The sequence below is a fragment of the Tachypleus tridentatus genome, chromosome 12, assembly GCF_004210375.1.
Source record: "Tachypleus tridentatus isolate NWPU-2018 chromosome 12, ASM421037v1, whole genome shotgun sequence".
Lineage (NCBI taxonomy): Eukaryota > Metazoa > Arthropoda > Merostomata > Xiphosura > Limulidae > Tachypleus > Tachypleus tridentatus.
Genome location: NC_134836.1, coordinates 80,265,008 through 80,292,037, shown reverse-complemented (window position 1 = coordinate 80,292,037; position 27,030 = coordinate 80,265,008). Strand labels below are relative to the sequence as shown.

The following is a 27,030-nucleotide window of genomic DNA, read 5'->3' as shown; positions in this document are numbered from 1 at the left end:
TGTTTTGAGAAAATTAACATATTTAGCAACTAATGCTTTCTGAAGCTATCGAATCGAACCAATATTTGTTTGACCGCAGGTGGTCCGGTCTGTGATATCCCTGCTCAAGTACTACAAATGGAAACGGTTTTCTGTTATCTGTGAAGATTCTCCGAGGTATTTAACTGTTCTGGACAGTTTGGAGCTTCAAGCAACTGTTAACAGAATGATAGTAAACACAAAGAGTACGTTCGTTAATATAAACCAATGTCAGGAAGAGCGTCTTCCTAACTGTGAACAGCAGTTCCACAACGTCATCAAAAACACATATACCAAAACGAGAGGTAAGTTAGCATGATGAAAAACACTTGGCGTTTGTCACTAAAACAAAATAAAATGTATAAATGCCTTTTGTGCACTATACCCTTGGTAATGAATTCTTATATTCAGGACAGTGAACTCCACTGTCTTTAAGTAAGCGTTTGTACTTGTGGAGAGAATACTGATCATTATATATATATACATACAGCTTTATATAATGGTTCTTTATTGATTGTTTGATGGTACTTTATATATAATTACATGGTTTTTTTAACATAAGTAGATATAACCTTACACATCATAAAATGTTTAACATTTCTGTATATCTTATCAATTATTCAGTGTTTAAAGGTATTTTTTTACAACATAAATGTTTAACATTCCTTTATATCTTATAAATTATCCAGTGTTTAAAGGTCCTCTTTACAATATAACTTGGAACATTTTCTTATCAATTATTAGATGTGCAAAGGTTCATCATATAAATTATAAGATAAATGAAGGCCCATTGAACTTCCTGGATTATATAACTGTACTTTAAGACTCAAGAGATGTGTAATCTAATAAGATTCATAACGTGTTTAATGGTCACTTCTTTGAGATATCTAATGAAAGGTCAATTATTTTGTAAGTATATATACAGTCCATTAGCATTAAGTTACTTCTTACCTAAATCTTAAATATTTATAGAAATGTTGTGTGAGAAAACAAAGAGAATTCTGAAATTGTTCTCAAAATGTCGATAAAACTTGGTTTAAACTTCAATTGTTCTTGATATATAACTTTTATACAAGTAAGTTTTTTTTAATTTTAAAGTCTCTTTAAATATACAGACACTGCTTAGGCTCATTGGACCTCACTCATAACCACTTGTACTCATTACAGTTTACATACTAGTAACTTCAAATATATATAGTGTATATTCATAAAAGTTGGTCGAGTTTTGGTAAACATTACAGGGCTTTAGCACTCAAAAATTCAGCGTTTTTAATGAAGTATTTTTATTAATATTGATTCGTGAAATTGTCGATCCCTTTTTAACTAGTAAGAGAGCAAAGTGATTTTCATTTTGACATTAAGAATACTTTTCTTTGTCTCAAAAAATCTCATGTCTCACTTACATAATCTCTTAAACCTCGTTAATGAATATATTTAACTTTTTCAGTACAGTTTTATAATTATTTTCTGTTATTACGTTTGTTACTTTATTCTTCAGCCTGTAGAAAACTCAACTATAATGTAAAGACAAATTATAAAATTAGAAATAAAATGACCAGCTGTGTCTTTTTTCTTCATTATTAATCAAGGTTTCAAAGTATGTACCCTGAGAGTTTCAACTGTTAAACATTTTGTGTTTATTTTACTTTCAACATCTGAAGTTAAGCCCACTGTAAATAAAGCTGAAAATCACTGACCGTCTGATCCCGTCTTTGCGCAACACACAGTAATACGACACTCTAGAGAACAAGAACGCACGTGTAAAACAGAAAAGTGTCATTCATTTTTGCGCCTTGCTTCAAGAATACAATATTGGACTAAGCGGCTTATGTTTCCTACAGCACTTACAAAGGAAATTTTCAAGGGTAATAAAAGTGTAATTAGAATGTGTGAAAATATTTATTATATGATTCAAAGTTGTGCTGGTCCAATAAACATTGTATGTTCTGAGCCTCGCCGATCTGTTTACATTTCAGGTGTTTCAGTACTACTGCTCATCCATTTGAAGTCTGTCGAATTTCGCAGCATATGTGTATGAAGGTGTTATTTGGACACTTATAGAATTTACTACCCTCTTGTTTTAAAAAGTTGTCAGATTTCGAATATGCTATAATGTGGTTTTAAATTTTCCTCAGTTTAGGCAATTAGAATAACACAAATGCAGTAAGCGTAACTAAGTATTGGCCTACAAAAGTATAATATTTCGGCTACCGTATGTTACATATGTGTATAAATACACATTTTAGTTATATTTCTTAAAACATAGAACGTAAATGAGAAATACATTTAAAAACACAGGCCAGTGTTACGAAATTCGGCAGTCATGCTTACATACTATCCTAGGCCTTGTTTAGATTTGGGGTGTTTAGAGGTAATAATTTAATAGGTTTCAAACATTAAATTTTGAAAAATAAAAAAGTATCAAATTACAGTATTGGTGTCCTCTAAATCTCTGTAATTTAGTCTCTAAGTAAAGTATATGTGGGTTGAAAAAATCCCATTCCTATTCAGAGAAACGACTTATTGATCACACATCTACAGTTTTGGTAAAATGCTTTTTTTCGCCTTCAAGTCACTTATAAACAACTGTTAGAATTACATAGAGGGTAATATTCTCTTTCTATTGGTTTTAAACTTGAGCAGCTTAAAAGTAGGCAATACTAATTGTCTTAAACAAAATGTTTAACTTTCAAATGATTGATTTGAAGGGCAGAGCTAAATTTGCTAAATATACTGATATCTCAGCAAGTCAAATAGATGGAAGTTTCTTAATGAAACTTTGTAGAATGGACGGGAACTACCTGCTATGGAGACACAAGTGTACAGGACGCCGTTTTGAAAGTCTTCCGCCTTTTGTCTTCAGGCCAGTGAAAGGTTCTTATTTTATATTTAGCTTGTCTGTATCTCAAATTTGAGATTCTACTTTGCTAGATACTTGTAAATGTTGTATGGTGGGTATAATAAAATAAAAACTGAACAATATGACAACTAGACATGTTATGTGGCACACAAAAATCAAAATTTAACATTTTTTTACATTTCGTTTTAAATTAAAACCTATATAATTTAAATTATAACCTATGTTTTAGTGCCAGTCTCATTGATATAAGTATTAAAAATGCTATTTAATAAAAATTTTGAAAATAACACTCCAAATCGCGACACGAGCACTTTTACCTCCAGGGACGAAAGAGTTTTAATTAATTAATAAATCATATGTTGTGTCCACTGCCAAGAAATGAGCACTGGAATATTTAGCGATTCAAGTCTATGGACTTACTGACCGCGTAGTCAGAATTAAGTGTACGGACTTACAGCCTTAATATACGGAGTTCGATTCGGAGGACAGAGCGCAGGTGGCTCATCGCGTAACCGTACACAGAAAAAACGGAATTATTTTATTATTTTGCTTTTAGACAGTAAAATAACATCAAAATACCACTGCCATTTATCGACAACAAAGTAAAGCAAACTATTTGTCTTAATTATGCAGTTCTTTAAAATATAATACTATTTGATGTAGTTTCTAGGGCTATAAAGTACTATTTATTTGGGGGAGCAGCTCAAATTATATAAAATTATTTTTCATTTTCCAGTCTACGTGATGTTGGGCCCAATGAAGGAGATGATAGAGCTAATGATCGTTATGAAAACAAAAGGTCTCTTGGAAAATGGAGAATACGTTCTGGTATATATCAGCTACGAAACCTACACACTGGCTCAGTCACACAACTATCTCTGGCGTACGTACCTGTCTCTAAACTAGTTCAACAGTGAAAATCATAGAAACAATCTACTGACTTTGACACTTAAATTCACACGTTTGTTTACTGCTATATCAATATATTATCACGCTGTGACTTGACCACATTACGTGCTATTAGTGTACACACTCAGCTACACTATGTACATAGCTTTCGTTTATCACAAATATACAGCTACACGTCTACTTACGACTCACAGGTAAACAGCTGAACGTCTAACTAGACAAGTAAATACACAGTTGTGTATGATAAAAGTTGCATAATTCATACAACCCTAGTTTAAAACAACAGTAACATTTATACAACCATTATTACAAACAACAGTAACATTTATACAACTATTATTACAGACAATAGTGACATTCATAGAACCGTTATTACAAACAACAGTGACATTCATACAACCATTATTACAAACAACAGTAACATTCATACAACCATTATTATAAACAACAATAACATTGATATAACCATTATTTGCAACAACAGTAACATTTACACAACCATTATTAGTACATTATTACTGATTACAATAATTACGTATAATAATTTATTTGAGATGAAGTTATAGGACAAGTGTATCAAGATTATTTGAAATGTTTATTGAGGAACTCTTAAGATGCACATTTATTTGGTTTGTCATATAAGACAGACATTGTTTCATTGTACAGGAAATTTCATAATAAGATATTAAACAGGTGCAAAAATAGAAAAATTCCACAAGATTTATTTGTTTTGAGGTGAACATGAGTTTGGTCTTAGTAATGGGAAAGTTGCATTTCACAACAAACTTTTTATTTTTTGTGATGATATTGGGATTATGGGCATAATGGTATGTAGTAATGGACCAGTTTTCTCTAGTAGTTATAGTATTTTGTTTTTTGTATAATGTGATAATATATTTGTAAGACCAGTTTATGAAAATTACTGTGTTTTTATTTTTAATTCTGATCGTAAACTGTTGATACTTGTTTTTTGTTATGTTATTATAATTGAAAAAAGACAGGAATTCTCTCTCGCCATTGTAATAAGATGATAGTAGAAGAATTGTTTTCTATTACCTTTAGGTTCAGATCTTCTGGACAATGATGCCAGAGTGGCAATGCAGGCAGCTCAGTCCTTACTTGTCATAGTTCCGACTCCACCAACAAAAGAGAACTACACAAAGTTTGAAGATAAAGTTCGACTTTACAATGAACGGCCTCCTTTTAATTTTGCTTCTCCCAGACCCAATCTCAAAAAGGTGAGTGTCCATCATTTAGGAACATGAATAATACATCATAACCATAGCATAAACTGATACTGCTTTATACCCTAAGAAGAGATGTGAAATGTACATTTTTAAGCTCTTTTATACCCTAAGAAGAGATGTGAAATGTACATTTTTAAGCTCTGACACAGTTTTGGACTGATATATTTTTTAATTGAAAATTCAGACTGAGATAAACCTCATAACATCAGTCATGTAATACGTTAAATGTGAGAGGGAGAAAAGAAATACAAACTAGGTGAAAGTTAATGAATATTATGTAGTTTTGAAACATATACAATCACATTCAAACTTTCTTGATTCAAAGTGATGAACTTCAGTGTAACTCAGCTCAAACTTTGTTATGCTAGGATAGGTAATTTTGCAGGTATGATTATAAAAGTAGATAGTTTTTTCAATTATCTTTACCTGAGACCTGATACATTTTCCCCTTTAAATTAAGTGATATACCTAAAGTATGGTGCATTGTTTTGAATATATATATATTAACAGATTAAACACTAAAACATTGTGAGGATTCCTCAAGACATTAAAAAATAACTTAAAAACCTTAAGACACTGTGAGAATTCCATCTGAAGATATTAACAGATTAAACCCTAAGACACTTTGAGAATTCCACCTGAAGATATTAACAGATTAAACCTTAAGACATTATGTGAATTCCATCTGAAGATATTAACAGATTAAACCTTAATACACTATGAGAACTGTGTCTGCAGATATTAACAGATTAAACCTTAATACACTGTGAGAACTGGATCTCCAGATATTAACAGTTTAAACCCTAAGACACTGTGAGAACTCCTCTGAGGATATTAACAGATTAAACCTTAAAACACTGTGAGAACTGGATCTGAAGATATTAAGTGATTAAACCTTAACATATTGTGAGAACTGCATCTGAATATGTTAACAGATTATACCCTGAGACATTGTGAGGACTTGTTCTTGAAGGATTAACTGATAGCTTGAAACCATACAACATTTTGAGAAGTTGACTAACTATTTATAGTGAAAATTCTATGTAGTGATACATTGAAACCTCAAGTCACTTATTATTTTGCTTTTCAACCAGCACATTACAGTATATGCAGCATACCTGTATGATGCAGTGAGACTGTATGGAGAAGCTTTATCTAAGGTATTGAAAGTAGAGGGTGACCCAAGAGATGGCAAACAGGTCATCAAACACATTATTGACAAAAAACGATATCCAAGTAGGTGCATACAACCAAAGTCTATACAAACGTTATTGTTATAAAAAACAAACTTGCATGATTTGTACTTTGTGTTAGTTAAGGGGCTACATATTTATTTCCTGAACAATGGTTCCAGATTTAGACATTATACAGTACAGTTAACTTCATTAGTTTACACATATGACTTGTAGCAGGAATTATTAAACTGGCATGTTGAATTATCAAAATTTTAATTATCATGCCCTCTAGAGAAATATGGGAATTCAACATTTAAAATGATAAATATACAATGTTAAAATGAACCCACAATTAATACTTTTTTTGAAATTGAAAGAGAACTATAAATTATTAAATATATATGAAGGTCTGCTGAATATCTGTTAAGAATGTAGCAAAATTTGTTCTGATATTTATGCATAAATATAAAATTACAAACATGTCACATGAAATTCAAGAAAATATAAAAATATGAAATTAATGACCTGCAACTTCTCTCTTGAAGATGATGTGTATAATCATTATTTTAAAGTGGTGATATATATATATATATATATCAATTTAAACTGTTATATATTGTGAACAAGTATAGGATTTACATCCTAATTAGAAGTTGTAGACACTATAATATCTAACAGATGCTAAAAATAATGTGCATAGCAGGTAGTGATTCAGGGTATATGTTTGAAAATACCCTACACACCAGTCATGTTTAGCAGTTAATTGTTTTTCTGATGTCCAGGTGTTGCTGGTGTCTGGATGAACATAGACGACAATGGTGATGTAGAGGGAAATTATACAGTTCTTGCTCGGTTTCAAACACCTAAAGTTGCTTCCTTGGTCGGTTTCTATAACAGGGAGAATCCTCCCTATACAATGCTTCCTGTTGGACCTTTCATTTATGATGGGAATGAAACGGTACAGATATTGGAACTTTTGATTTGGCATTCAGTAATGTAACAAAAGTGTAAAAAATATACATCCACATTTCAGGGGTTTTAGGATAAGGGGCTCTAGAGTTTTATCATAGATAGGTTTTGGTTTTGAGATTATATGCCCATAGTGACACGAGCTATTTGATGTTATAATTTCTCATACAAATTGATGTGATAATTATATGTTCTCACACATACTGATATGACATTTATATATTGTTATAAATACTGATATGACAATTGTATTGTTATAAATACAGATATGACAATTGTATTTTTATAAATACAGATATGACAAGTTATATATCAGTTTTTAGTCAATGTTTTGTCCTGTATATTAATAAATATCATCCACACTATTAATATTATAAAGAAAGATGGTTGTGATTTTGTGTTAACTGAGTTATATTTTTATTCAGATTTTTGACCCTTATGACAGCATGTCTATTGCATGGGTAGGTGGGAAACCACCCTTGGACGTACCTCCTTGCGGCTATGATGGAAATGAGTGTAGACCGCCCCCAGGTAGAAAACATTTACTACTTCTTAGCTTTAGTTAATATTACTTTATTGTCTTGAAGATGATTAAATTAATCTAGAATTATATCCATCTACGAATTGTCAGATTTAATTCATGTTATTGGACAAAAATATTTTATATAATTTAACAATCCAAAACCAGGGTGGCCATAAAAAGCCAAGAAATTTGTCAGACACAATTTTCTACAGCTTTTTTTCATGTAAGAACCCACATGCATGTGTGAACCCTTCTAAGAGATAGTAATGAATATATTGACACATCAAAATGAAGTTCCTTCATTTTTATTAAAAGCTTTAATTTGGATATGTCAGTTTATAATTTTTTACCTATTATCCAAGTTTTCAGTGAAACAACATTAATTTTAAACCCTGCATCAGTTGATATAGGTTAGATTAAGTGCTACTTTATAAATAAAAAAACTAACATTTTGCTAGTAGTTACATTGAAATAGCATATTTATCTGAAATAAGCATTTTCTGAATTTGTTATTACCCTATGTAATTAGATTACAAGTTGAAATAATGCCAATTATGAATCAAGTTTTAATTGTTATTTGTATGCATGCCTTTGCTGATATGGAAAATTATTATGGCTACTCTGAAAATACACAAGTAGTTAGATGCTTACCATTTCTTAAGTTCAGGATTTTATCACCAGGAAGCAGCAGGTTTTTCTTTTCAAGGCTGCAGATCAGCTATTTTAGTATCATTCACTGACTTTATCACTTTTCAGAAATGACAAGGAAACTAGTAGCTGCCATTCTGGCTGTTCTTCTTGCAGTTGTTATCGTTGTAACAAGTATTACATACAGGTATGTATATAGTCAATGTTAAAGCATGGATTTAAAAGTTTGGCGTACAAGGAGTTGATCGCACATCATTTGTATTTTATAATGCAGTTGCATATCACCATGGTTGTTAGTCATGAAGACAAAGGCAACAGTGCAATGCTTCTACAAATAGATTTATGAATATAGGTGGTTCAGCCCTTCTTGAAGATGGATATTCATATATATATATTTTATTGAAAAAAGGCATAAAACAGTCAGTTAGAACTGGAACAGGTTTGTAAACCATTCTTCCTGTTAATACAGGGTGATATCTTGTTTTAAAGCTGGTTACAATAATATGCCCAAGGGTAATCCAGAACAATATCTTTGTTATCAAACTGGTTTTTAAATCACACCTGAAGTTAATCTTCTCACGAAGCTGAGCATATCTCACGGTGAAATTTACAAGATACTAAAACAATTCTTTATGGATAAACACTTGCAATATTCTGCTAACTATTCAAAACAGTAATTATTTTCAGAAGAAAAATGTTCAGAAAACTGTAATCACAACAATCCTACCAGACCACACAGTTGTAGTCTTACAATTTCATTTATATCTGGAAAACTAATACTCATATACAATGGAAAGCTTATAAAGATTGAATTATTTTTTTAAAAGGACAACCTCAGTCATCAGCATAAGCACAATCAATGATGATGAAAAGTTTCAGGACATGAACAATTTTAGGTGATCAAGAAAAGACATTTAAATATTTGTATTTTAACAAAATGTAATAAGCTATAATTTAAAGATAATATATACTGTATATGTATATCAATACAGCAGTATTGAAATCAGCTGTTCATTTTGTGTAATCTGAAATTTCATTATTTACATAAATAATATATTCTTACACTTCCAATTCAATGAAAAATGGTCAGTTGATAGAACATAGTGTTAGCTAAAGATATCAGTAAGTTCACTAAAGTTAGGTAATAGAATGTAGTGTTATTTAAATGTAACAGTAATTATAAAGAAGACAGGTGAGAGAATGTAGTGTTAACTAGACATAATACTGAGTCCAATGAAGTCAGGTGATAGAATATAGTGTTAATTAAACATAGCAGTAAACCTACAGAAGTGAGGTGATAGAGTGTAGTGTTAGTTAAACATAACAGTAAGCCCACAGAAATTAGGTGATAGAGCATAGTATTAACTAAACATAGCAGTAAGTCTATTGAAGTCAGTACTAAGCATATCTAAGAATGTAAAGTGTGAAAACGTTTCATCTTCATACATTTGATATTTATCATCACAATTTTTGTATTTTCATTTAGAAACTGGGTTTATGAGCAACAGATAGCTGGCCTTTTATGGAAAATTGATGCCCGTGATCTACGAAAATATGGTTTTAATGAATTGTTTCTGTCCAACAGTAGAGTAAGTCAACACAGAGATATAATGTGAAATTAAACAAAAGTTTAGAATTTAAAAGATTGTTGAGATAAACATACCTACCTGTTAAATAACTAAACCTGAGGTAACAGTAGGATCTGTAATATGAGAGTAGGATCTATTAAACAGATAAATGATATATGACAGCAGCATCTGTTTAAACAGGTAAATCTGATTATGACAGTGAGAACAGTTAAACAAGTAAGCTTCATCTGTGAGGTAGGACAAATTGAATCAGTATAACTGATCATGTTTCTCTTCTTTAATATAAGTTATTCATCCTCTGTTGGATATCTCTACCCCTTCTCCTTTGTTCTTCCATGATATTTGGATGTTATTACACTTCCATTAGCAACTCTGTTTCTTACCTTCAGGCAAGCCTGTTGAGTCAGGTATCCTTTGAATCTCGAATGTATGGACAAGTCTTCACCCAGACAGCAATGTACAAAGGAAGTCTTGTTGCTGTGAAACCATTAGTATACAACCGTAAATCTGTGGATATTCCCAGAGAAATAAAGAAGGAAATGAAAATGGTAAGGTATTTACTACACTAGTATCACACACTATGTAAACGAAAATGACTTCTGTAGAAAAGAAACATGAATAATGAACTTACTTTATGGAATCCTTGTTTGGTAATACTGTTATAACTTTCTCTCTAGATGCGAGAACTTCACCATGACAACGTTAATCAGTTCATAGGGGCGTGTATTGAACCAAACAGACTGGTTATAGTAACAGAATACTGCGGACGAGGTAGTCTTCAAGTAAGTTTGAAATTCAATTAGTCCTTCTTATTAAAGTTACCACCAACTAAAAATATGTTCACTTCCTTCCTTTCCGTTTATATTGTGATCCTATAGCTGTATATACAGTAAAACATTTAAATGTGTTTACATTGTCATACTAGAGTTATATGTGTACTAAGATATTGAAATGTGTTTATACTGTGATCCTACACCTATATGTACAGTAGAACATTGAAATGTGTTTATATTGTTATCCTATATCTATATGTACAGTAAAACACTGGAATGTGTTTATATTGTGACCCCATAGTTATATATACAGTAAAACATTAAAATGTGTTTATATTTTGATCCTACAGCTATATGTACAGTAAAACATTGAAATGTGTTTATGTTGTGATCTTATAATTTTATGTATAGTAAAACATTGAAAAGTTATTTTCAAAAGTAGATATGGTGTAATGGAGAAGACCCAAAAGCCACTAGAAGACAGAACAAGATGTTCTTAAATAAATGTGTGCTAGAGACATTTGTTAAAGGATTTGGGCATTGGGATTGAAGACATACAAGAAGAAAACTACAAACATGTTTATTCTCAATAATTATGCATTAAAATGTATTAATAACATCACTGAAAATAAAATTACCTTAATATTTGCTGAAATTACACTATTTCAAATCTTTCCTTTAATTTTCTTACAAGTAAGGAGGTAGCCAGTTGTTTTAACTTATTTCTTCAAGAGGATTATTAAATTCTGAAAGTTACTTTTGCCTCCTCAGACTGTTCAACACATATCATATACTTTCCCTATTTCTTTGTGATACTTTTCAAAGAAATGCACATAACAATCTCATGAGTGGGTTTCTTGTTGACTGGGATTTTATGAGAATGTTGTGGTACTAATCGACTAATGTTGACAGAATGTTTTGTAGTTGTACATTATTTTCAACAGAATATTTTGATAGTTATCCACTATTTAATGCTTTCAGTGTCATCTACTGTATTTTCAACAAAATATTTTGATAGTTATCCACTATTTTCAACAGAAGTTTTTACAAGCTATCTATTATATTTTCATTACACTGTTTTGGTAATGTTTTTAACAGAATGTTTTGATTATTTTCGACTGTATTTTCGTCATATTGTTTGAGTAATTATACGATCTTTTTTAACAGAATGTTTTGGTTGTTATATACTGTATTTTCATCACATTGTTATGGTAATTATATGATATGTTTTCATCAGGATATTCTGGAGAATGATGACATCAGATTGGACAATATGTTTACAGCCTCACTCATTTTTGACCTGATAAAAGTAAGTCTTGTAATATCTCAAACCTTTCCAAATATCATACAATGTGGTGAAGATAATTTACATTTCAAAACGTTTATAAAGATATCATAGCATTACTTTAGTTATTAATTGTTTTCCAAATTTTATAAATGTATCCTAGAGTCGAAATGTTTCCCAGTTAATTTAACCTTCTTAGGGAATGACATATCTCCACCAAAGTGAGATTCGTGTCCACGGCAATCTTAAATCATCTAACTGTGTGGTGACAGCTCGCTGGGTTTTAAAGGTTACTGACTTTGGTCTTCACGAAGTCCGTACCAATGAAGAAAATGGGTCAATAAGCGAGTATGAATATTACCGAAGTAAGATTCACACAGATATTTTTGTTTTCTGTTACTTTATTAACTGATGTATTGTTCCTGTAAATACTTCTTGAGTATTGTTGTTGTTTTATTGTTCCAGTACATTTTTCTCTAGTTTTTTTATTGTTTTATTGTTCCAGTACATCTTTCTCTATTTGTGGTACTGTTTTATTGTTCCAGTACATCTTTCTCTATTTGTGGTACTGTTTTATTTTTCCAGTACATATTTCTCCAGTTGTTTTACTGTTCCAGTACATCTTTCTCCAGTTGTATAACAATTTTATTGTTCCAGTACATCTTTCTTCAGTTGTGTTACTATTTTATTGTTCCAGCACATCTTTCTCCAGTTGTATAACATTTTTATTGCTCCATCACATCTTTCTCCAGTTGTGTCACTGTTTTAGTGTTTTATAGATGTGTTTTATAGTTCCAGTACATCTTTCTCCAGTTGTGTTTCTGTTTTATTGTTCCAGTACAACTTTCTCTAGTTGTTTCACTCTTTTCTTGTTCCAGTATATCTTGCTTAAATTGTGTTATGGTTTCATTGTTCTAGTATCCGTTTTCTGGTTATATTTATGTAAATTATATTAAGATATTTTACCCACATTATTTGGTGCCTAGATAAAGACTTAGTTTTGCTGTTTCTGTACTCAAAAGCATACCATGTGTGGTACTGAAACTTCACTCATATTTTTGTGTGCTGATGTTTTACCCTTTTGGTCTCATCAAAGGAAAAGTATTTCATGATTTAATGTGTAATGTGTGTGTCATCATTGGTATCATATGGAACTGTTGTAAATGAAACAAAGATTTTTTCTAAACTCCATATATAGTGTTGCTCTATATAGGAATGATTTATGACTTTTAATTTTAAGATATGCTTTGGAAGGCACCTGAAATCCTGAGAGACACTTCTCAATATCCTAGAGGATCACAGAAGGGCGATGTATACTCCTTTTCCATTATCTTACATGAAATAATCAGCCGCCAGGGGCCATTTTCAGGCAGTATAGTTATACACCCAAAAGGTATGAACACTGATTTTAATACATTGGATTTGAAATATATGCTTTCTTTTAATTGCTTACTCTTTATGATGCTTCCTTTTACGTCAGTATTTGTGTAGTTACTGAAATATCTCATTGTTTAACTGTGTTAGTAGTTCTCCTGTTTGTTAAATATGTGGTAGTTTTAGTAAAGATATGCTAATGTCCAGTTATTTGTAGTATATTCTACTGGTTAAAGATTTGGTAATGTGGGATATGCTGTTGATTCAGTATTTATTTATTTATTTTAGTTTTTGTATTGGTTAATTATTTGGAAGTGTAAGATATTCTAGTAAACAATGGCTTTCCCTTGCATTTGATTCAACCCTAACATGTAGGTTCCATTCTAACAAATTTGAACCCACAAAGAAACCATAAACTGTTGATATAAATACCCACTAAGACTGATCATTCCTTTGTCAGGTAAGCAAGGTTTCACACTTAAGTCGCAAATTTTAATAATAACTAAAATATGTATACACAAGTTAAACTACAAATGATATTTAGATCACTTTATAAATTACAAAATCTATATGCCAGTAAAAGCTGCCAACATATTAGAGTATCAATGAGGAATGGTAATAAACTATAAAGTCCTCCAGATTCCTCAGTTTTCACACATAGTGTAAACAGTTACCATCTCATCTGAATCATTTAATATTGAATGTTTAATTAAAGAAAGTATATCTATTATAAATAAATTTCAAACCCTAACTAATACTGTTTCACTACGATTATATCTGTCCTGAATACTTGTATAATATTTTTGTAATTCTTGCCCTATTCTATTCTTTCTTATTTGCTGTTTTTTAATTGACTTTATTCTTTGATTCCATATTTAAAGTATTTTTTTTACTAGATCTTTAAACTTTATAAGTTTCTGTACCTAATACTTTACCTTGTTCAATATAGCTTGTTAAAGATGGAACATATACATCCAAGAATTAAATGTTTGTTACGATACAGTCACCTGACAAACATTCATTGTTGCCATCATTGTGCTGTTGATCATTAAACTTCAATTTCCATCAAATGAATCTGTTTGCAGTTTTCTTATTGGTTAAATACATGGTAATATAAAACATTTTGGTGGTCCAGTGTTTCTGTAATTAAATTAGTCTGTAAGTTTCACATCAACTTTAAGAAATGTTGTTTGTTTGTTTTTCAGCATCAGATTACTTTCTAAATTAGCATAAGTTAAAGATATTAATAATAAATTAATGAATTGTCAACATCGTATGTTAAGGGAACTTTTTTTAATAATTACTGTAAGATATTAGTGAAAAAAGTCCATTTTGTAACTTTTTTAATAAAAGAAAATGTGAATTGGTTATTTATCTATTAACTAGCAAATTTTTTCTTTATGATACTGTTTTATAAGAGATTGTGAAGAATATTGTAGAATACAAAGGGGAAGACCCCTTCAGACCAGACATTTCAATCCTAGAATGTCAAGATTACATTCTTCAAACTATCTCTGAATGTTGGCATGAGAAACCAGAGAACAGGCCTGATTTTGCCCACATTCGAGTCAAACTACAGAGAATGAGGGAGGGCATGTAAGTAGCCATATTGTAAAATACATAACTCAAAACAAGAATAACATTTCCTCACAAAATTCTAAAACAAATAGCTTTGCTCAGAATGTACCCTATGTCATGCTAAGTGTAAAGATGTTTCTTGGAAAACTGGATTTAAGGTGCACAATACATTTACTTCAATTGATTCTGTAAGCCTTAAACATTATGTAAAATACATTAACATTTCCTGTCACATCTTATAATTTAACTGTAAATATCTAGCTGTTAGCTGTTAAACTCTTTATCACATTTATACAAATTTAAAATGAATAAAAAATTCCAACATGATAAATAATATAATGATATAAACTATTTGTGTACCAACAAGACGTAATACAAAACATTGTAATGGTTTAAAGTGTGTGAGAGAGTTTAACAGCTAAATATCATACTAATATTCATACCTTGATAAATAAAAATTAATAAACAAAGTTAAAGAATAAAACCCTTTTAAGAACTTCAGGTTTATGGATTAAAATATTGCTTCTATTGAAGTGTTCTTATGTTTTAGGAAGTCTAACATCATGGATAACATGATGGACATGATGGAGAAATATGCTAATAACCTGGAGGAGTTAGTGGAAGAACGGACAGCTCAATTAGTAGAAGAGAAGAAGAAAACTGAAGCCCTCCTTCATCGAATGTTGCCCAAGTAAATATCTTACAACTTACTCCACAATATGTATTCCTTTCATAAATGTACACATTTCACTTTTGATACTTCACTTTTCTTTGTTTTCAAATACCAGAGCATTATTGGGCCTTGTTTTATAATTTAATATTGTTGTAATTTTATTTGTCTTTCCTTTATGGTTACTTGTATATCTTGTTGTTATTTGTGTTAATTAGAACTAAAACTGAAATTGATAAATGCATATGTTATTGTAGAAATGATTAGGGTTTGGGACTTTTTTTAATGAAGATTCCTGTTGTTTACAATGTATATCATGTTATGGGAAAGTTGGATTATATTTTCTCTGATTTTAACTTCAGTAAATAACTTTCATCTATGAACTTATTATTTGTTTCATGATCAACATGTGTTTGATTATAAAACCAGAATTTTATCAGATCTGTTGCAGAACAACTGATGCGAGGTGAGCCAGTCATACCTGAGAGCTTTGATGCTGTGACAATCTACTTCAGTGACATTGTAGGCTTCACATCAATGTCAGCAGAAAGCTCACCAATGGAGGTAAATTGTAGACCTTTGTAGAATTACACTAAGGCAAAGTTATTGTAACTATAAGCCTGATGGAGATAAGATGTAAAATGTTGATAGTGTTAAGGTAACTATAGGCCAAGATCAAACTGATGGAGGCAAGATGTAGAATGTTGATATTGTTAATGTAACTATAGGATAACTTAAAACTGATGGAGGTAAAGTGTAGAATGTTGATAGTGTTAATATAACTATAGGCCAATACCGAACTGATGGAGGTAAAATGTAGAAATATGTAACTATAGGCCAAGATCACACTGATGGAGGCAAGATGTAGAATCTAGATAGTGTTAATGTACCTATAGGTCAAGATCACACTGATGGAGGTAAGATGTAGAATCTTGATAGTATTATTGTAACTATAGGCCAAGATCAAACTGATGGAGGTAAGATGTGGAATGTTGATAGTGTTAAAGTAACTATAGGCCAAGATCAAACTGATGGAGGTAAGATGTAGAATGTTAATAGTGTTAATGTAACTATAGGTCAAAATCACACTGATGGAGGTAAGATGTAGAATCTTGATAGTGTTAATGTAACTATAGGCTAATATCACACTGATGGAGGTAAAATGTAGAATCTTGACAGAGGCCAAGATCAGAATGTAACATTACCTACTTTTGTTTAAGCTGTTTTTCTCTAAACAATCCAAAAGTTGCTCTAGAAGTAATGAAGGACTGCACATGAAACTGTTGTAGTCCAGCTGAGGACTGTTTATTTAACTGTGCTAATGGATTAAGGTCTTTAATTGTGGTAGACAGCATGAATACTGTATGTGTGTTAGACAGAATAAGAATCTTCTAGTCATAGCTGATGAAGCTTAGCAACAAATCCATTTTACTGATGATGCTGGCTGCTTATCAACCATGCAACCTACTTGTGTTATCTTTTCTGTTGCTTAGTGGTTAGGAGCTCTACTAGTCTTAGCTGCTGTAACTAAGCATGTTGTTTAGCAATGAATGCATTCTACTGATGAAACTAGCTGCATAGAAACCACTTAATCCATTTTTCAGGTGGTGACATTCCTGAATGACCTGTACACAGTGTTTGATGCAATTATTAGTCACTACAATGTGTACAAAGTGGAAACAATCGGAGATGCATATATGGTTGTCAGTGGTCTACCCATCCGGAATGGTGACCAACATGCTGGAGAAATAGCCTCAATGGCTTTGGAGTTGTTGGATGCCATTCGGAGTTTCAGAATACGACATCGACCCAACCAAACACTCAAACTACGAATTGGAATTCATACTGGTAAACCATTAGTTTACACGTTTTATTTTAACATTAGGTTGTATATCCTACAATCTTCATATGCTATGTTATCATTTGAGGCACCAATTTCCTAACTATCTCAAGGATTTCGAGTTTATAGCGTTCTTCACTTCCCCCAATGTTTCTAGGGTGATATTAAATTTTATAATATCCACTTCCCTCTTATTTCTAGGGTGATATTAAATTTCATAATATTATCCACTTCCCTTGTGTCTTTAGGAAGATATTCAATTTTGTAATATTTTCCACTTCCCCCATGATTCTAAGGTGATATTAAATTTTGTGATATCACCCTCTTCCCTTGTGTCTCTAGGGAGATATTATCCACCTCCCCCACGTTTCTAGAATGATATTAAATTTTGTAATATTATCCACTTATATTTTGTGTCTAGGATGATGTTAAATTTTGTAATATTACACACTTCCCCCATGTTTTTAAGGTGATGTTAAATTTTGTAATATTACACACTTCCCCCATGTTTTTAAGGTGATGTTAAATTTTGTAATATTACACACTTCCCCCATGTTTTTAAGGTGATATTAAATTTTGTAATATTATCCACTTCCCCCATGTTTCTAGAATGATATTAAATTTTGTAATATTATCCACTTCCCCCATATTTCTAGGTTGATTTGTGTGTTAATCATGTTCTGTAAGTGGCATGAAGTTTCATTCTGGTCAGAAAGCTGGCAGGTCTTCAGAGAGTTATGATATTTCTTGTGCCAGACAATGTGAGAAGATAAAAGCAATGACTTATTATATTAGATAACTAACATATTCAGTTAATGTTAGTATTTCTGTTAACACTGTTCTACTGTTTGCATGATTTGAAATAAATTCCTTTATTTATTACTAATAACCTGAAATTGAATAATATGTCACTATTGATACTACCACAATTAATTGTGAATATGTTAAACATTTGTATCTTCAGTGAAGAATAAAACTCCACAAATAATGTACAGGCCTAATCTATTCCTCGTTTCACTACTTCCTTTAAAGTACACTAGTTTCACAGACTTCACACTTCATCGTAACTGCTTAGCAAAACAAATCAGATATGTACATTGGGCCTTTGGTAGTGATGGAACAGTGTTTGACATAAAGTCGTTTTCCCATTACTACTAACAATCTCAAACACTTGAGGTATTTGAATTATATGTAACTATTATGTTGGCTTCCACACCACACATTGTATCTTTAGTTTTAGCTTTGGTGAAAAGAAACAAATTTGTGATATGACTATCAAATACTTGATCTACTGAATAATTAATTTGGCACAATGCTACAATATCATTAACGTACCTAAATGTTGAGGTAAAAGAGCTAAAATAATAACCCAAGTACCCAAGTATGGTTGTATTTCATATTATGTTGACACATGTAATAACTGAAATAATACATATGGTATCTGTAAGTTTGTTATTGTTTGTGGTGTGAGATGAAATGTGCATAGTTTAAGTGTATAATTTTTAATACAATAATTTTTTTTCCAGGACAGGATATGTCTCATGGTATTGGCTGACATTGACATTAAACTTTATTTTTTATATCTTAAGTATTTCTTAATATAAATTAAAGTCTATAAAAACACCTGCTATATCCAGTAGGAACTAGGCTTTGCTTAATATTATTATTTTTATTTTTAGGACCAGTTGTTGCGGGGGTAGTAGGACTAACAATGCCTAGATACTGTTTGTTTGGAGATACAGTTAATACAGCTTCACGAATGGAGTCTAACGGTGAAGGTATTGAAATATTCTGTAAGACGTATATTGTGTTTTTTTTAAATATAAAACTAATTATCCTCACTGTTAGCAATGTGTATTCTAAGATCATGCATAAACAATAATTATATTACTGTCATTAACTGAACAGTCTATCTTGGGTAATGTTTTAATATTACTGTTAGTAACTGAACAGTCCATCATGGGTATGTTATTACAGTATCTAGTTACTATACAGTCTATCTTGAGTAGTGTTATTAATAATGACAGAAATTTTTAATTTTGGTTGTATGTTTATTGAAAGATATTAAAATTTGTTTCTGTTAGATTTAACTAATTTTCCAGAAAATATAACATTTTCAGGAGAGACAAGTTCAAGTTATGGGTTACTCCTTTACAAATAGTTTTGTTTTTAGAATGTTTTGTACTCCAACATAAGTTTTCAATAACTGTGCATCATTTCATCCCCAGCTTTGAAGATTCATGTGAGTCCTCAGTGCAAGGACTTCCTTGATCGGCTTGGAGGCTACATAGCTGAAGAGAGGGGCTATGTTGCCATGAAGGTGAGCATTATGAAAGTGTTTAGAAGTGCAGTTGAACTTGACGACTCTACAGGGAAATGGTAAGAAATGTACATTTACAACAGTGTTAGGTGATATTATGGATGATTGTACATAAAAGTGAGGATGTAGGAAGACATCTTGTGTGGAAGTTGTACAAGAGATTCGACTACATTTTAAAGTATATGAAAGTTAATTTGTACAAATACATTTTAACTCTTCAATATTAGCACAGAGCCTTAGCATACAATGCTCTCTTAAGATTTCTGTTTAGTGAATTTAGACAGCCTAATGAACTTATAACGTTTTGACATTTCTGTCTCATGGCCGAGTTGGCCTATTTATCTTATAATCTTTCAAGATTTCTCTCTTATGGCATAGATTATTTAATAACAAATGGTCAAATGCTACAGTTTTAAAATTTGATAACCTGTTTGTGTGTTTGTTTTTAATGTGCTAATCTACATGAGAGCTATCTGCACTAGCCATCCCTAATTTAACAGACTGGAGGGAAGGCAGCTAGCCATCACCACCTACCACTTACTCTTGGGCTACTCTTTTACCAATGAATAGTGAGACTGACCATCACATTATAACTCCCCCCACAGCTGATAGGGCAAGCATGTTTGGTGGGATGCAGATTCAAACCTGAGACTCTCAGATGGCAAGTTGAGCACCCTAACCACCTGACCATGTCATTGCATTAAAGTTAAATAGCATTTTTTTTCTTTCAAAGAGGATAGCGTTAATTCTGTTTGTATTTACCGTGTTTCTCCGATAATAAGACCTACCCATAAAATAAGACCTAGTGTGATTTTTGGGGATAGTTTTAATATAAGCCCTACCCTTAAAATAAGCCCTAGTTAAGAGTGGCAGGAAGAGGAAAGAAATAAAAAAAATTAATTTATTAATTAGTTTAATAGTTAGTTAATTAGTTTGTTTAAGTATTAATCAGTTAGTTTAATAGTTTAATGCTCATGCTCAACATGAGAGAGTAGGTGTGAAAATTCTACAAGAAATTGAGTTAAGTGAAAACTCAGCAAGAATTTTAAAAACAGATGATTTGCAAGACATTCCAGAGGATGATGATATGATTGTTTTTGAATAAATTCCTGTAAATGAGTTTCTGAATGTTTTTTGTAATTTCTATTTATTTAGAGGTCTTATAATTTTTACTTTGTAACTTCATTTTTTTAATATATCAAAATAAGACATCCCCCGAAAATAAGCCCTAGTGTCATATTTTGGAGTGAAAATTAATATAAGTCCTGTCTTATTTTCGGAGAAACACGGTATAGTAAATTATTTTGTTTAAACATCTATTTAAATTTATAGTAAAAGTTTGTAATTAATTTCTTTTATCTAAGTTTCTATTTATATTTACAGTGAAAACTAAAATCATATGACATATACAAGTACCAGTTAAATTGCTAGAGTTTTTATACTTGAGACAAAGAACTGATAACAAACAGTGGCATAGTCCTAGAAGTACATTATCGGTTTGGTTAAGAATTTTTCACAGCTCTACACAAAGATTGTCTGTGCTAGCTGTCCCTAATTCAATAGTGATAGTCTAGAGGGAAAGCAGTTAATTAATACCACTTACCACCAAATGTTGAGCTATTCGTTTACCAATGAGTAATATGATTGTCACATAACAATACCTCCATGTCTGAAAGGTCGAGCATGTTCAATGAGACAAGGACTTGAATCTGCAACCCTTAGATTGCAAGTCATATACCCTAACCTCCAAGCAATGCCAGGCCTAAAGCTCTTGACTTTTAAAAACTTAGAGATCTACATTAATGCCTCAGAAAAGAAACTTATAAATGTGTTTGTTTTTAGGGAAATGCTCATACCTCTTTCTATTTACTTGTTTTCATAAAGTTAACCAGTTATTTTCATTTTATTTTACAGTATTTCGTAATAGGAATAAAATTAGGCTTAGTTGTCTTGAATCGACCACTCTGTTAGTAATTGGTAGTTTATTGTATTTATCTTTCTATATTTCAACTAGATATTTATCTTTACATCACTTAAGAAAATTAACAGTAATTATGTTTCACAATTTAGTAGAAAACTCCAGCCACCATTTGATATTTTAAACTTAAACTTATATAAGTAAATAGCCAGGTACTTATTACTATATTTCATCCATGTTTAGGGTAAAGGAGAAATTAAGACATATTGGTTATTAGGGCATTCTTGTGGCTTTAAACGTCGAAGGGACCCCAAGGACATGATTTTGCCACAATCACTCTTTTCCTTTGTTCGTGAGACAGAATTTCGACGCCGAAGCCCCAAGCTACCATCAGCTGATACATCCAGAAGACATTCTCTTAGGGTTGACACAAGACATCTTAGGACAACAGATGATGTTTCAAACTCCAACATCTCTGCCCAAGGTCTTCCTTCATATTTTTATGTGGTTCAAGACAGCCCTCATTCTCCAAGACGATCCAGCCCACAGATACTAAGAAATAAATTTAAAAAATTAAAAAGTCAAGATCAAGAGGACGTAAGTATTGATAGTTCGATAGATGCCATGGTTTCTCTAGAAGCAGCGAACAATACAACATCTGAAAGAGAGAAGCATGCACCAGCTAGCCAAAATGGTATGATATCAGTAGATGAAAGTGATAAACCTTTACTAGATTCTGGTGGAGTTAGATTTGAAATTCGCCACCCAGTGAATGATGATAGAAAACCTCATTTCCAAACACCACTAATGAGGACTACTTCAAAACCATGGCGCTCATATGATGAGATACTTCAACCAAATAGGCCAAGGTCATCACTGAAAGATTTTTTCACAGGTCTTCTGAGTGGCAGACTAGTTGATAGTGATTCCAAAAAAATTAGCAATTCTCTTATAAACCAGTGTAAATCCATACCTGAACAGGAACTCGAAGAAAGTGTAGTGTGACAAGAAAGTCTTACAACAACAAAAATCACTAAAATAAAACCTGTCACATAATAGTTGGCTAAACACTGGAACATATTTAATGTTTGACTCAGAGGTGTGAATACTCAAAAATGAGAAGAAGGAGCTACCAGCAATATATATTTCCTAAGTGTTTAACTTGTGGATAAAAATAAGTAGAGAAAACTTATATAAGAAACTCTTAAATGTCTTTTTAAAACACAGAAAATAGGTAATAATTTGGAGAGTTTACCTCACAGTAATTGCATATTCGGTACCAAACTTAAACAGAAACTACTCGTTTTGAATTGTACAGTTTTTTATGTTTAATGCTTTGTAACTATATATGACTTATAGGAGCTTCTAAGATGTCCTCATATTCTCACAAGAAAGACCTGAATCAGTTTTATTTGTATCGAGTGACAGCTTTTAAATATGGCTTATATCTTTATGTGGTTGATTATTCATTTCTTCATCAAAGAACTTGCATTACAAATAATCTTCACGAGGGTTAAGATCTAGTTTAAACTAATGAGAATGTATCTCTTTCTTGCCCATTTTATTTTCATCGTGAATACATGAATAAAATACCATGGATTATATTTTCTTAAGAGATATAACTTTAAAGTGAAATATTCAGAAAGAATGTGTGCACTTTTAAAATCTAATTAAGCATTCTTTTAAAATAATGACCAAGAAATTGGATAGTAGAGACTTTGATATTCCATGTACATAAAACATGAAAGTCACCTTTGCTGCCTCTAGAATAGTTTTCATTTATAGCAAAGAAATGTGTGTGTGTGTTGACCTGCATTAGACTATACTGTATTGAGAGGGCAATTATATTCAATTTAGCTTTTTTCACCTCACTGAGCTGACTTCCTTGGTGTCCTTGGTGGTGGTAACCTTGATTTTTCATCTCTCTAATAAAAACTGGTTCTTACCAAGCTCTTTCATACTCAATCCATTTGACAGCTGTGGCTGGTTTAATAAGATAATGAAGAATTCTGTTTCCATTCTTGGTTTGTACTTTGAAATAGTAAAGACCTCAAGCCATTGTTGGATGACATTGACTTGTACAATGAGGCAGTAAAGACCTCAAGCCATTGTTGGACGGTATTGACTTCTACATTGAGATATTAAGACCTTGAACCATTTTTGGATAGCCTTAACTTGTACAATGAGATAGTAAGACCTTAAGCCATTGTTGTGGTAAATACATTATGGCCATTTTACTCAGCGTTCTCTAATAAGGTAGAGACACTGGACATCTTACTTAATGTTCTCTAATAACGTAGAGACACTATGGACATCTTATGTAGTGTTCTCTGATAACATAGAGACACTACGAACAGCAACACCTTTCATAGCAACTAGAGTGTGGCATTTGTTATTTCTAATAAAACATGAATATCGAGTTTAAATACCTCTTACAAAAACTAACACATTCACTTTTGTTATGTAACTACTGTCTCAAAGGTCAGAGCGTGGTTTGGTGTTCATGAATCAAAGAAAACTGCAATCTCTAAGATTAATTAATTAATTCAATATGCCAACATCTCAAACTTGGAAATGAAAGTTATTCTTTTTTAGGTTTGCAATAAACATTGAAATTGTTAAACTGATACAATGTTTTTAAGAGCAGATAAACAATGAGCTGTTTCTGCTGTGTCGACCACAGGTATCAAAACCCTGTTTTTAGTGTTAGAAGGTTTCATTCTTACCGCCAAGCCACTGAGGACGAAGTTAAATATAAAATATCACGACTTAAACAGCTTATGGTAAACAATGACAGCTCCTGTTAGTTACTGTTAAAATAACAAAAGATATTAATTATACGTATTATGACTTTCTGTTGTTTCAAACGGTAGAATGTTTATTTTTATACAATGATATTATGAAGTGAGTTACGTTTTGAAAAGTAACTGTACAACAGTTTTGTTGCTTCCCATGTTATTACTATACCAGGACAAAGACATAATTATCACGTTATTAATAACAGCTTCACAATGGTTTCGTTATTTCCCATGTTGTTACTGTACCTGATCACATTACTATCAATAACTTGACAACAGTTTCGTTGTTTTCTGTGTTGTTACTGTCCTGAGACAACTGTACCTGATCACATTACTATCAATAACTTGACAACAGTTTCGTTGTTTTCAGTGTTGTTACTGTCCTAAGACAACTGATCTGATCACATTATTATTAATAACGTGACAACGTTTCACTGTTTCCCATGTTGTTACTGTTCTGAGATAATTCTGCCTGATCACTTTTACTATTAATAACTTGACAACGGTTTCGATGTTTCCCATGTTGTTGCTGTCCTGAGACAACTGTATCTGATCACAGTGGAGTCGTATCTACCAACACATTGGAAAAATTTATAACTCCTAGAATACAACAAAAAGTGACATTTTATTATAGATTTAGTTGCTAAAGACGTAGGCCTGGCATGGCCAAGCGCGTAAGGCGTGCGACTCGTAATCCGAGGGTCGCGGGTTCGCGCCCGCGTCGCGCTAAACATGCTCGCCCTCCCAGCCGTGGGGGTGTATAATGTGACGGTCAATCCCACTATTCGTTGGTAAAAGAGTAGCCCAAGAGTTGGCGGTGGGTGGTGATGACTAGCTGCCTTCCCTCTAGTCTTACACTGCTAAATTAGGGACGGCTAGCACAGATAGCCCTCGAGTAGCTTTGTGCGAAATTCCAAAACAAACAAATGCTAAAGACGTTCATTATTTATGAAATACACAAAATCGTCTGAATCATTGAATATAAAAAAACCCTCTTTAAGACACAACTGACACCACATCCAGAAATTGCGACACCTAGTTTATCTGTTTTATGGCACCGCCAGAAACATACAGTGGAATCGAGTGAGTAACAAAATTTACTTGGAAGCATTATTGTACACAAGTCCGTTTTTTCGTTGTGAGTAATATACATATATTGCCGCCACTTTGTTTTACCGATATTAGCCCTCGTTTTTGTAAAATCTTATGTAGAGGGGTGCAATAAACCCCCATCTTTGTCTACCTCTAGTCAGCTAATAATTTCTACTTTGTTGTTGGTATTAGATTGTCACTACTTTATAACCAAATAGTTCCAGAAATTTTCATAAGAATGCACTTCTTCACTGGAAAAATTATTCTTTGCCAACAAGGAGATGTTATACTAAACACCAATTCTTCGCTTTTCTTGTGGTGTGAGAGGAAAATCTGATAAAACTTGATACACCAGTTTTTGCTTATCCTGTAGTACAAGGGGGAGTGCTGATAGAACATGCAACATCAATTCTTTGCTTATCTTGATAGAAGTTTTGTTGTATGATCTAAAGTTCCTGTTTCATGTTAATAGATGTGGAAGCTTCAGATGTAACCGGAGATGTGGTTTCTTCTGAAAAGTAAATCTACTTGTGGGCTGCAGAATTAGGTATTGTAAACCATTATAATGTTATGTGTAATATATAAAAACATTCCAGGTGCTATTAATATCAAAGCCCAAAGCATTTAAAGGTTCGTGATAGTAGCTCTATAAAGTAATTAAATGTTTTTTTTCTTTTCAGATTTCTGACCTTTAAACATGGTCACAAATATGTGTTTGTGGTATTTTTAAAATATGCTAACCTATAACAATTTGGTAAAAGGAATCTCTAATTGTTTTATTTCTTGACATTTGTGTAACCCTTTTAGACCATCATTTCTAGAATAAACTTGGAATTTTATTTTACCCAATCACCTTGTTTAAAAAAAAACACTAACTATTCCTGCAGTTTGTTAAAGGTATGACAGATGTCCCTGAGATATTTATTATGACATCATTGATGTTTAGAATAACTTGTTAAAAACAACGCCAGTAACTCATTTATAAAGAAGTTTCTGTGATTGTGCTTTTTAGCTAATTTGACCATGACTTTTCAGTGTTGTCCGCTTTAACTGTCTTTTCATGATTTAAGAAAATAAAAGTGTAATCAACAAATTGGCCTGGCATGGCCGAGCGCGTAAGGCGTGCGACTCGTAATCCGAGGGTCGCGGATTCGCGCCCGCGTCGCACTAAACATGCTCGCCCTCCCAGCCGTGGGAGGGTGACGGTCAATCCCACAATTCGTTGGTAAAAGAGTAGCCCAAGAGTTGGCGGTGGGTGGTGATGACTAGCTGCCTTCCCTCTAGTCTTACACTGCTAAATTAAGGACGGCTAGCACAGATAGCCCTCGAGTAGCTTTGTGCGAAATTCCAAAACAAACAAAGTAATCAACAAAAAATGAAACAACTCGTGGAAAATGTTATACTTGAATTTAAATCATTGTTAAAATTAAATGGTTTAGTTGCT

The 27,030-nt window shown here is 32.1% G+C and overlaps 1 protein-coding gene across 6 annotated transcripts in view; it reads left to right on the top strand.

Annotated features, from left to right (window-relative positions):
- LOC143233779 (receptor-type guanylate cyclase Gyc76C-like) overlaps positions 1-23,149 on the top strand; it is a 101,903-nt gene extending 78,754 nt beyond the window's left edge. For 2 of the 6 annotated variants that reach the window (XM_076470431.1, XM_076470434.1), the window contains exons 3-22: positions 80-323; positions 3,615-3,761; positions 4,850-5,025; positions 6,129-6,270; positions 6,992-7,167; positions 7,604-7,709; positions 8,458-8,536; positions 9,836-9,938; positions 10,328-10,486; positions 10,616-10,720; positions 11,949-12,020; positions 12,196-12,361; positions 13,237-13,389; positions 14,789-14,966; positions 15,499-15,639; positions 16,059-16,182; positions 17,223-17,466; positions 19,138-19,236; positions 19,687-19,778; positions 21,940-23,149. In XM_076470431.1, coding sequence (XP_076326546.1) covers positions 80-323; positions 3,615-3,761; positions 4,850-5,025; positions 6,129-6,270; positions 6,992-7,167; positions 7,604-7,709; positions 8,458-8,536; positions 9,836-9,938; positions 10,328-10,486; positions 10,616-10,720; positions 11,949-12,020; positions 12,196-12,361; positions 13,237-13,389; positions 14,789-14,966; positions 15,499-15,639; positions 16,059-16,182; positions 17,223-17,466; positions 19,138-19,236; positions 19,687-19,778; positions 21,940-22,701 — 3,468 coding nt within the window. In that variant the 3' untranslated portion in view covers positions 22,702-23,149. Of the gene's footprint in view, positions 1-79; positions 324-2,803; positions 2,893-3,614; positions 3,762-4,849; positions 5,026-6,128; positions 6,271-6,991; positions 7,168-7,603; positions 7,710-8,457; positions 8,537-9,835; positions 9,939-10,327; positions 10,487-10,615; positions 10,721-11,948; positions 12,021-12,195; positions 12,362-13,236; positions 13,390-14,788; positions 14,967-15,498; positions 15,640-16,058; positions 16,183-17,222; positions 17,467-19,137; positions 19,237-19,686; positions 19,838-21,939 lie in introns of those variants that run through there. The other 4 variants (XM_076470435.1, XM_076470436.1, XM_076470437.1 and 1 more) reach the window with 4 other exon arrangements.
- The last annotated feature ends 3,881 nt before the right edge of the window (positions 23,150-27,030 follow it).